At 42.0% G+C, this 12,080-nt stretch overlaps 1 protein-coding gene across 3 annotated transcripts in view; it reads left to right on the top strand.

Annotated features, from left to right (window-relative positions):
• The window catches only part of Frs2 (fibroblast growth factor receptor substrate 2), a 79,033-nt gene that overhangs the window by 59,027 nt on the left and 7,926 nt on the right, over positions 1-12,080 (top strand). For all 3 annotated transcript variants that reach the window (XM_036169848.1, XM_036169847.1, XM_036169846.1), the window contains 2 exons: positions 8,571-8,662; positions 11,684-11,775. In XM_036169848.1, coding sequence (XP_036025741.1) covers positions 11,710-11,775 — 66 coding nt within the window. In that variant the 5' untranslated portion in view covers positions 8,571-8,662; positions 11,684-11,709. The remainder of the gene's footprint in view (positions 1-8,570; positions 8,663-11,683; positions 11,776-12,080) is intronic.

The following is a 12,080-nucleotide window of genomic DNA, read 5'->3' as shown; positions in this document are numbered from 1 at the left end:
TTAGCCCAGGCTGGCCTCAAACTTGAGCTGATCCTTCTGCCTTAGCATGCAGAGTGCCAGGATCGCAGGCATACCTTGCTAAACACTGCTAGGTTTTTAGAGATTTATTTATTTTATTTATATGAGTGTTTTGCATGTGTGTCTGTGTACCACGTGCATGTCTGGTGCTGAGGAGGTCACAAGAGGAACATCAGATCTTCTAGAATCAGAATTATAAAGATGGCTGTGAGCTGCCATGGGTCCTGGGAATTGAGCCATGGTCCTCTGCAAGAACAAGTGTTCCAGCATGGCTGTTTAAATCATGTCCACTCCTAGAGTATTAGTCCCCTTAACTGAAGTTTATTGAGAATTTAACATTAGTACAACATACCAGAAAGAGAAGAAAACTTCACCAGCATAACAAGAACACGGCTTTTGTGTTTGGGAAATTCACAGTGAGCATCGTATTCACACAGTCCGATGGAGGACTGAAAGCGTTTAAGACCAGGAGCTAGCTGGGAGTGGTGGCATACACCTTTATTCGAATCATTTGGGAGGCAGAGGCAGACAGAGCTCTGTGGGTTTGAGGTTCGAGGACAGCCTGCTCTTCAGAGTTCCAGAACAGTCAGGGCCACACAGAGAAACCCTGTCTTGAAAAAACATAAACAAAAAACAAACAACCAAAACCAGAAAATTCAAATACTGACGAGGGTATAAAAAATCGGAACCCCTGTTCACTGCAAGTAAAAATGTAAATGTACCAATGTTGTAGAAGACAGTATGGCAGTTCTTCCACAAATTAAAAATAGAAAAACTGTATAATATTCGGTGCTTAGTCTTTTGGGTATCTATCCAAAAGAGGTGTACAGTCTTGAAGAGATGTGCAACCCAAATGGCCCCTGAAGGAAGAGCTGATAAATGAAATGTAAATCCGTCTAGTGGAATACTTACTTCTAATTAAAGGAAATTCAAGCTAGCCATGGTGGCGCAGGTCTGTAATCTCAGCACTTGTGAGGCAGAGGTGGGAAGGTTGTTCCAAATTTGGAAGGAGCTTGTTCTGCTCAGCAGGTTCTGGGCCAGCACAGTGAAAATGTGTTGAGAAAATAAGATTTTACAGCATATAGTGAGACACAGATGGATCTTGCAGACATGCTAAGTAAAATAAACCAGCTACAAAGATCCTGTATAGTCTATGATTTCATTTAAATGGCAGACCAGTCAAAAGCAGAGATGAAGGTGGAATTGTAGTTTCCAGTAGCTGAGGTACTGAAAAGCTTCTGTTTCATTTACAAGACAAAGAGTTGTAGTGATGGTAGTGGTGATGACTATATAGCGTACATGTGTCTAGTACCACTGTATGTTTGATATGGATAGCAATGAGCATTACGTCAAAATACAGTTAAATGTCATTCATGGACATGCAAATTGTGTCCAGTGGAATGCAATTGGATCCTGGCTCTGTTAGTAGACCTATTTCACATCAATTTACAAATTCACTTCGGAATTCTTTATTGTGTGTGGTTCTTAGACTTTCTCTCCATACCAGTTCCATCAACAATTAATTCATGTCTGATGTATGTTCACATCTTTGAAAAGTCATGATTTTTTTTTTTTTTTTTAAAATAGGGTCTCACTATGTAGACCTGGCTAGCCTGGAATCAGATCTTGTAATGGACCTGGGTTTGGTTCCCAGTAGCTGTATCAGGTAGCTGACAACCACCTGTAACTCCAGGTCCAGGGGCTTCTGGCTTCCTCAGGCACCTGCATTCATAAGATACACAACTATTGAAAAGTTGATTGATGGGATCTCACATATCCCATGCTGGGTTCAAACTCTCTATGTAGCTGAGGATGATTTTAGACTTCTCTCTCTTTTTTTTTAAAAAAAGATTTATTTAATTATTATGCATATACTATTCTGTTTGCATATACGTCTGCAAGCTAGAAGAGGGCACCAGATCTCATTACAGATGGTTGTGAGCTACCATGTGGTGGCTGGGAATTGAACTCAGAACCTCTGAAAGAACAGCCAGTGCTCTTAACCTCTGAGCCATCTCTCCAGCCCCGATTTTGGACTTCGTATCCCCTAGCTTCATCTCTTGAATGCTGGGATTACAGGTGTGTACCACTGGGTTGAGTTTATGTGGGGTTGGGGTTGAACCTAGGCCTCTGTGCATGGTAGAAAAGCACTCTGCTAACTGAGCTACATCACCAGTCTCACTAATCCTTTTTAGTAGTTTTTCTGACTGGGGCTGGAAAGGTGGCTCAGTGGTCAGAAGCCCTTTTGGTTAGAGGACTTGCTGCTCTTTCAGAGAACCAGAGTTTTGTTCCCAGCACTCATACCAGGCAGCTCAGCATCACCTGTGACTCCAGCTCTAAGGGATCCAGCACCGTCTTCTGGTACTTACATTTCCCTGCATTCCAACTTGAAGGAGCTTTAGTGAAGCATTGCTTAGAGTAAGCTTTGCTCGGGGTTTGTGTGCTTTTATGTGCATCCTTCTTGATCTGAACCATACCTTCCTAGCTAGTTGGCATCTACCTTTCAGGACCCAATTTAGAAATCTCTTTCCCCAGAAGCTTTCCTTCCCACTTTCTACGAAGTTAAAAGTTTGAACAACACTTGCCTGTGGTCAGTGGCTCTGTTGGGTGTTTTTCTTCTTTTCTGTCCTTCCTCCTTGTGGAGTCTGTTACCATCAGGAATTACTGCATCCATTGGATTGCTTTCAGAAAATGTTTGTTGGATGCTCCAGTATGTGAGTAGAGATGACCGCATTTTAATTACCTTAGTATTAGCTGTTTACAGATCATTTTACCTGAAGCAGCTGTGTCTGCAGTAAAGAAATTCTAAAGCTACTTCAGAAAGTGAAGGTGGTTTAAGTATTTGAAATGCACAGCTTCCTCTTCTTGGTCAGCCTGGTTTCATTTGTGTCTTATAGAGAAAACAAGAGGAATCTGATTTAACTTACAGTAAGGAATTTGATAAGACTTTTTAAATTACCAAATATTTAAGTGATCTGTAAGTTATATAAATGTTTTTCCCCTAAAGTCAAAAAAGGGCTAGAATGTAAAACAAGACTTGGTTAGACATGCCTATAATACTAGCATTGGGGATCAGGAGGCAGAGGCAGCTGTTCTCTGTGAGTTCAAGGCCAGCCTGGTCTACAAAGCAAGTTCCAGGACAGGCTCCAAAGCTACACAGAGAAACCCTGTCTCAAAAAAACCAAAAGGAACGAACAAATAAACAACAACAACAACAAAAACCTAGCATTGGGGAGGTGGAGGAAGGATTATCACAAATTTGGGGTCAAGTTGGTCTTTATTTAGCAAATTCTAAGCCAACCAGGGATGGAGGGCTGTATCCCATGCCTTTAATCCCAGCACTCAGGAGTCATAGGCAGGCGAATCTATGAGTTTAGTTTAAGACTAGCCTGGTCTACAGGGCTAGTTCCTGGACAACCAAGGCCCCACAGAGAAACCCTGTCTTGAAAGACACTTCCCCCACCTCCAACCCCCCCCAAAAAAACCATGTTAAAGGCTGTTGTTCTTCCAGAGGACCTGAGTTCAGTAGCCTGTATCACTTCTGTTCCAGGGGGATCTGATACCTTCGGATACATATACAAACCTTAAGGCAAAAGATTCATAGAGAGATGAAATAAACGAAATATTAAAAAAAGAAAATAAAAATATTAAGAATGAACAGAAATCTAACATGTATGAATTTTTTTTTTAAATAAAGATGTTTCCCAGTGGCTTAAAAAAAAATCCTGCCAGGTTACTTACACAGACACACACACACACACACACACACACACACACACACACACACACACAAATCAACATATAAATACAGCCTGCTTAGTTCATTCAATGTTCAATTGCCTACATGCATATGTTTCTAAGGTTGACCACTTGGTTTTAGATAACCAATTAGTGGCCTTCTCCCTGGGGAAGGCCAATTCCCTCTCTCTTGGCAGTTGTTAATTGCCTGTAGCTCTTCATCTAGGGGTGGAGCCCCGTGAGATTTTTCCTATCAGAACTGGAATTCCAACTGTTGTTGTTGAAATTGCTCAAGTCTTGTTTAGGTAGCCATGTTGTTGAGATTTCATGGTGTAGTTTCTCTATCATAGCTAGAAGGTACCACTATATATTTTTTTAATTCAACGTAGTTGTGTGTGTGTGTGTGTGTGTGTGTGTGTGTGTGTGTGTGTGTGTATAGGTCAGAGGTAAACTTACAGGAGTTGGTTCTCTCCTACCATTTGTGTTCCCAGGAATAGTAAAACCAAAGCTCCATTATAATGTCTATAATCACCTTTTTTTAAAATTGTATCCACATTATTTTTAGTTGTAAGTCATTCAGCAGCATAGAGAAACCAAAGAGAATTAAGAAGTCATATCCAAGATCTGAGTCATTGGTTCATTGAATTATGTTCCTATCAGGAGTGTTCTAGTTTGTTTCAAACTCGGAGTGTGTTTTCACATAGAAAGTATGCTTTTAACTGAATCACAGAAGTCTTTAATACCTGACACATCTTACATGGTAGATATTTGTGCTGAAAGTCTTAAAAGCAAGTAACTTCTCCCCCGTACTTAGGCAGTGCTAACAGTCAAAGTAATTGAAACACAAATGGGTAAAAGGGAATGCAGTGGTACCCTGCAGCCCCAGCACTCTGGAGAAGAAGGCAAGAGAGACCCCGGCCAACCTCTCTAAAACCCAAACACACCAATAGTACCAGCAGTAACACACTCTTGAGTAAACATTGAGCTTCAAAAGGAGGATGGAGGAGCCGGGTGTGGTGATGCAGCTTTTAATTCTAGCAGAAACAGGAGGATCTCTGTGAGTTCGAGGCCAGTCTGGTCTACAGAGTGAGTTCTAGGACAACCAGAGCTACATAGTGAGACCCTGTCTCAACAAATAGGAGAACAAAGTAAATGTTTTTCAAAGATTTAAAACGGGTCTTAATTATGTTTAAGTACTTAGAGGTTGGCATTCTGATTCTGTAATATGTTTAACTTCAAATGGACTTTTCCTTGATTTTTTTTTTTTTTTCTCTTAAGCTTATTTACCAGCTGTAAAATCTTCCGAGTGGAAGTGGACAGATGCTGGGAAGCCTGAGCAGAGAAAAGGAGGGTTTCTTGAATACTTAGTTAAGCTTTAGAAAGCAGGTAGACAATGGGAGCATAGTGTTAAATAAGGGAAGCAGTTTGTATAGCTGTGGGCAGTTTTACACACCAGAGACAGAGCCTAACTGATCTGAGTTGCTGGAGAATAGAGGAGGGTGTATAGAATGGAGCTGCTTCTTCAGCTTTTTCATTCATGCCCCTTTGTGTGGAAAGCTCTTTATAACCATAGGCATTTGTTTATAAAATAAGTGTACACGTGAAAGTTACTGATAATAAGTCATGAGATTTTTTTTTTATTTGAAAAAATTGATATGCATATAATTTTACCAAAAGCAACCTTGCATGATGATTTCTAGGTAAAGAATGAAGTGTTGGGAGAATATGTGACACTGTAGGACACAGAGTTGATGTTTTGATTTTGCAGTCATCAGCACCGAGACTGTTGCCAGGCATTAGTACATGGCGTGAGAACAGCAGAAGAGCATATGGACCACTACAGGAACTGTAGTGCCTTTTAAAACCCAGCCTCCAAAGACAGCTCGGTTCGAAGATGTGCTCACTGGAGGCTTTTGTGGAGGAGTGAGGGAGAAAACTGTGTGCAGTGTGAGCTGCGGCTCACACATTTAGTAGTCTCCTGTCGGAGGCAGGGTGTTCCCAGTGGTGCTCACTGATGTTGGAATGTAGCATGAGTGGTGAAGGCATGCACCGCAGTACAGTAGAGACATCTCAGACTTGAATATTTGATACTAAATTTATTTTTGATTCTCGAACACTGAAAAACCTTTGACTGGGACTGGAGAGATGGTCCAACAGTTAAGAGCACTTTCTGATTGTGCAGAAGATCTGGGGTTCAGTTCACTGGCAGCTCAAAGCCATCTGTAATTTCTGTTATGTGGGACCCAACACCTTCTGGCCTCTGAGGGCACCAGGCATGATATGGTGCACAGACATACGTGCAGGCAAAATCATAAAATAAAATAAATGAATTTTAAAAACAAATATATGACCTGGAGAGATGGCTCAGCAGTTCAGAGCAGTTGTTGCTCTTCCAGAGGACCCAGGTTTAATTCCCAGAATCCACATGGCAGCTCACAACTGTCTAGCTACATACAGTTTCTGGGAATCTGACCCCGTGTTTGGCTCCACAGGCCCCGTGTGTGCACGTGGTGCACAGACATACATGTGGGCAAAACACATGTATACTTAAAATAAAAAATGATTGTTGAGGCTGGAGAGATGGCTCAGAGGTTAAGAGCACTGACCTCTTCCAGAGGTCCTGAGTTCAATTCCCAGCAACCACATGGTGACTCACAACCATCTGTAATGAGATCTGGTGCCCTCTTCTGGCATGCAGGGATATGTGCTGTATACACAATAAATAAATAAATCTTTTTTAAAAATGATTGTTATGAAACATTGTATAACATTCTCAAAGAATTAACAAAAATATATTAAAAAACAGAACAAATCCCCTTTTATTGTCAAAATTTTGAGACTCCCTATAGACCTATAGTTTTTTGTTTTAAGATTTATTTATTTAGTATACAGAAGAGGGCGCCAGATCTCATTACAGATGGTTGTGAGCCACCATGTGGTTGCTGGGAATTGAACCTTTGGAAGAACAGTCGGTGCTCTTAACCTCTGAGCCATCTCTCTAGCTCAGACCTATAGTTTTGTTTGTATGTTTGTTTGTTTGTTCAGAGCTGAGGACCGAACCCAGGGCCTTGCGCTTGCTAGGCAAGCGCTCTACCATTGAGCTAAATTCCCAACCCTTATCGCAGACCTATAGTTTTTAAGAAGCCGTTTTATCTAGATATGGTGATGTGTGCTCATAATCCCAGTACTAGGGAGGCCAGGACAGGAAGACAATTTGAGGCCAGCCTGGAATATACATATATATATAATAGATATATAATAGATAGCTTATAGCAGTGGTTCTCAACCTTCCTAACGCTGCCACCCTTTAATACAGTTCCTCATGTGCTGACCCACAACCGTAAAATTATTTTCATTGCTACTTCATAACTGTAATTTTGCTACTTTTATCATAATGTAAATATATCTGACATGCAATCCCAAAGAGAGGATGTATGACCCACAGTGAGAATTTCTGTGCAGTCTAAGCCTTAGGCCGTCCAGCAAGCCCCCCCCCCCCCCCCCCCCCCCCCCCCGTGTATTTAATAGGTACACAAGCAAGATGCTGTGCTAAAAGCAATGCTGGGTTGCTTTGCTCCGCCCCCTCCGTGAAGATGTAAGCAAGTACCTGGTGTGCTTGTTCTATCTGCAGTTAGAGTTGCAATTATTGATTATCTTTAAGTTCGGAAGTGCTTCTTTTGAATACCATCTGCTTGTGAACTCTGCTTAGTATGTAGGTCAAGGTGGGATCCTCTGGAGGCTCTGATACAGTGCCTGATAGATAGAGTGTAGGTGTTCACTAAGTACCTCTCTGCTTGCGTGAGTTTGATCTCATCTTCTGTTGTAAACAGATTGATCAGTAAATTTACAAGGATACAGTGAATTCTCTTATGACTGTAGACTAATTTATTGTTAGACTGACTTATTCTGTGACTCTTTAGAATGTTTTTCTTTTCGTTGTTGTTGTGGTTTTGTTTTTTAGATGGTTTCTCTGTGTAATAGCCCTGGCTGTCCTGGAACTCACACTGTAGACCAGGCTGGTCTTGAACTCACAGAGATCTACCTGCCTCTGCCTCCCGAGTGCTGGGATTAAAGGCATGTGCCACCACTGTCCAGCTGAGATGTTTTTCTTATCATCAGCTTTCAGATTGGTTAATCTCTCCTGGCTCTGGGTCGTGTGTGTGTGTGTGTGTGTGTGTGTGTGTGTGTGTGTGTCTGTCTGTCTGTCTTATGGAATAGAAGATACAGAGTGTGGTTTCTAAAGGGGTCTTGAGTTTTAGGAAGAATCACCAAGAATGCAGGGTTCGTGTACTGCAGGCTTAAACAGGACTTTGGGTCTAGGAAGGAGCCATAGTTAGAGCAGAGGTGTCTGTTTTGAGAAGTGAACCAGCCAGTATATAGTAGTAGAGAAGCCAGAGCCATCAAAGAATGTAGGTGGATACATTGTTACTTTATCTTCTTAAAACTCTACCTTAGATTTGAAGTAAGTTTAAATCAATATTTTAGATACTGGAGTTTGTTTATATAGGTCAGCTGAACTAGTAGTGCTACCAGAAGCCTCAGAGTGAGAACTTTTATCTTAAATGACCTCTCCAGGCCGGGTGTGTTCTTCAGTAGTTAAGAATTTGTACTCAATGCTGGGCGTGGTGGCGCACACCTTTAACCCCAGCACTCCGGAGGCAGAGGCAGGCGAGTCTCTGTGAGTTCAAGGACAGGACAGCCAGGGCTGTTACATAGAGAAACCTTGTCTCAAAAAACCAAAAAGAAAAAAGATTGTATGAGGTCCTGGGTTCAACTGCCAGAAAGAGATTAATTTTTTCCCCTGTTACTTCTAGGTTAAGTTTGCAGACGAAGATATTGTATTTTGAAATATGATTAATCTCCTGATGCAGCATCAGAGGCTAACAATATTAATGGCCAGATCTAGGTAAGTTGAAATTTACCTTTAAAGAAAGGACTAATCAATGTAATGGTGTTTTGTTGAATGCAGTCATGCTGTGTCTTGATTTACTGACCCCCATTCCCAGAAAATAAACGCAAATGCCTTTAATTAAACAAACACAGTCTATCCCAGTGTAGAATATTGAGGCAGCATGTGGAAGTTAATCGCAGACGAAAGCTGCCCGTTGCTGTTGAATGTACTCAGATGTCAGTGTTGTCCTGGGGGAGCATAAGGTCTCTTACATATGTGCTGAGTTCTGGAGAAATGTACTCAGGAGAGCACATGGTTCTTTATTCAGCGTTTAAAATGCCAGTGAATATTATGAGTTGTCATAACTGAGATGTGGCCTCCAGATACTAATCAGCTCTTCAGAAATGGCAACTATCCAGCACCTCGCCTTTCCCTTTGCCCATGAGACTGTGGGTCAGAAGGAGGGCCTCAGAGATTTGAATGGAAATTTCACATCTTTGGGCAATACACAGTCATTGCAATCAGGAGCTCTCACCAACTCTGAAGGTCTGCATTGGGTCCACACAAGAATGGGCTTGTCCACAGCAGGCATGGGTGGAGGAGGGGCTCATGGCCCGGCCCTTGCTGCAGAACTGTTTCTTACTGATGGAGTCAGAGAGAGGAGGAGTCATTACCTTCACTTGTCACGCACTGGTGACCCTGGCAGGGTCCAGTGTTAGTCCCAGTCCAGTAGTCCCAGGCATGGAACTGGTTAAACTGAAGGAGTCACACCAAGACCAGAGTCCAGGAACAGACAAGTGGAAAGAAGATGAAGAGATGGAGAAGACTAGAACAACCAAAGTGCATTGTGCACATCCACGAGATTGTCAAAACACTGCATTCAGTTTCTTTGGTTTTTCTTAAGATTGATTTATCTGTTTCATGTGTGTTGGTGCTTTGCCTATATAAATACAGGTTTGTTTTGTTTTGTTTTTAGAGACAGGGTTTCTCTGTGTAGCTTTATGCTTTTCTTGGATCTCACTCTGTAGTCCAGGTTGGCCTCGAACTCACAGAGATCCACCTGCCTCTGCCTCCCGAGTGCTGGGATTAAAGGCATGCATCATCACCGCTGGCACATGATGATATTTCTAAGCTGCTCCCTCAGGAGCATGTTCACACATCGTTTGTATGTCTTTGTTTGGCTGTTATCTGCAACCTCGAGTTAGGCTGACTGAAGCCGAGGCATCTCCGGGCTACGGAACCATACTCGTCATCTGCCTGGTGGACACTTGCTTCCTGCCCATCTCTGCCACGCCAGCCTCCCAGCCCTGCCACCCCTGTCCTTAAGTTCGTCACTTCTCCTTGCACCCATTGCTGCTGCGACATTAGGTCTTCATGCTAGTTCAGTCTTAAATCTGCTGCTCTCTGAGTTCATCCCCTACTTACATGTGTCCTGCAGGCAGGTGAATTTAAGTGCACATCTCAAGGCTCCGTTTCTTGGTTAAAATGAATGCTTAAGGAGGCCATATAATGTTTAGATTTTCAAAATGTTTCTATCAATTACACTTTTTGTAAACTTAAACGTATTTTTCTCATTTAGTAATTTAACACTTGTCAGTAAAAACTGAAAACATTTGTGGAACATGTTCCCTAGAGAACGAAGAAGACAGGATACCTGTCTGCTGTGATCCTAGGGAAGTGAGCCAGTTGACGAGCACACAGAGCGCCACACCAGACCCCGCTGCTGGTTTAGACACTAGTACAATTTTTCATCTTAATCATACGTGTCCGGCTTCCTTTACCGTAGTGTAGTATAGTTCATCTAGTTCACAGTTGGCCTGAAGTGCCTACTTAGTGTTGAACACTAGGTGTGTGAGGATGAGTAAGGCGCTCACAGTGGAGGGATGACAGTTTATACGGGGATAGCTGAAGACAAGGCGTGGTTGGTGCTGTGCTGCTGCACCGCCTAGCGTGCCGAGATGGGGATGCTGAGAATTCCAGTTAACCTAGGAGGTGGGGTCAGGGAAAGTTTCAGCTTGGAAAAGGAAAGCTAACTAGAGGTAGAGTAGTTTGACCAAGGCAGAAGGCAGTTTTGGTTTTCAAACCTGAAAGTGGTTAAGAAAAACAAAACACTGAATTTAAACGGTTTCAATTAGATCTGTATTTGTAATGCTGTGCGGCTCCTGTGCGTCTTTGCCTACACTACGTAGCAAACGGCAAATGTATTCTGTTCCTCTGCTTTGTTTAGAATTAATGCTTTGACATTCTCCTTTGTTTATTTGGGATGCTCTTGAACACTTATTGTCATCTCTAACTTTTTTTGACCTTCTGTGGCAAAGGGTTAAATAGACAAAGGATGTCAGGTTGGCCAGGGTTGTGTGCTTTAATCTACTGGCTAAATTTTGAGTTGACCTTTTTTCTTACTAATGTACTGTTTAAAATTTGATGTTGTATGTTGCTTGCCAATGCACTCTTGTCTAATTGGATATGTAAAAAGGACCAAGTGATAAGAATCAAAATACTTGCTAGCTAAAAGTAGAGCATCCTTTTAAAAAAATTGTGTGTGTGTGTGTGTGTGCGCGCGCGTGTGTGCGTGTGTGTGTGTGTGCGTGTGTGCGTGCACTCTGGCCTGGAACTCACTCACTGTATGAATCAGGCTGGCCTCAGACTCACAGAGAGCCAGAGAGCTGCCTGTCTGTGCCGGGATTAAAGGCATGTGCCGAGCTTTTTTTTTTTTTTTTTTTTTTTAAGGGTGGACATGAAATTTCTGATAAGCCATAAAAGATTAGTTTCTTGGTTAACTATTGAATAACTGTAAGGTAATTGTTTAGGTAGTGGTACATGGTTTTAGAATAATCAGACCTTTATAAATTATACTGGAAATGTGAGTTTCTGTGCCCTGTACCTTATATATTCTCACCAAGCAAAATTGACCAACTAGTTGAGTGAAATTTTCTTCATCAAAGTATCATGCCTGTGTGGGGTGCTTCCTAGTCTTCCTGTTTTGCAGTTTTGTATCATGATATAGTAATTTTCTTCAATGTATTTTCTGTGCAGTGCTCACATGGTCTTCTGAAGAAGCCATGGGTAGCTGTTGTAGCTGTCCAGATAAAGACACTGTCCCAGATAACCATCGGAACAAGTTTAAGGTCAGTAAACCAATAGAACTTTGTTTTCTTCTTCTGCCTGCTTGCATGCCCTCGAACACTTAATTTATCTTACCTTCTTCTTTTTATTACCCAGAGCTGTGTATTTCTCCCCTTTTCCACAGTCCACCATTTCTTGAGTAAATGATAAGGCTTTGTTACTAACACTACAGATTGCTATATTCTCATTACTGTACAAATGCCTCCATCTAAACTCAACGAAGAAAAGAGGTTTGTCTAGCTCACACCTTGAATAAAAGAGTGCAGTCAGCATAGCACGGGACCTGGCCAAGGACCCCTCTACTGGA

The sequence above is a fragment of the Onychomys torridus genome, chromosome 20 (assembly GCF_903995425.1).
Source record: "Onychomys torridus chromosome 20, mOncTor1.1, whole genome shotgun sequence".
NCBI lineage: Eukaryota > Metazoa > Chordata > Mammalia > Rodentia > Cricetidae > Onychomys > Onychomys torridus.
The sequence above is the reverse complement of the archived record's forward strand: the minus strand, read 5'-3'. Positions and strand labels throughout refer to the sequence as shown.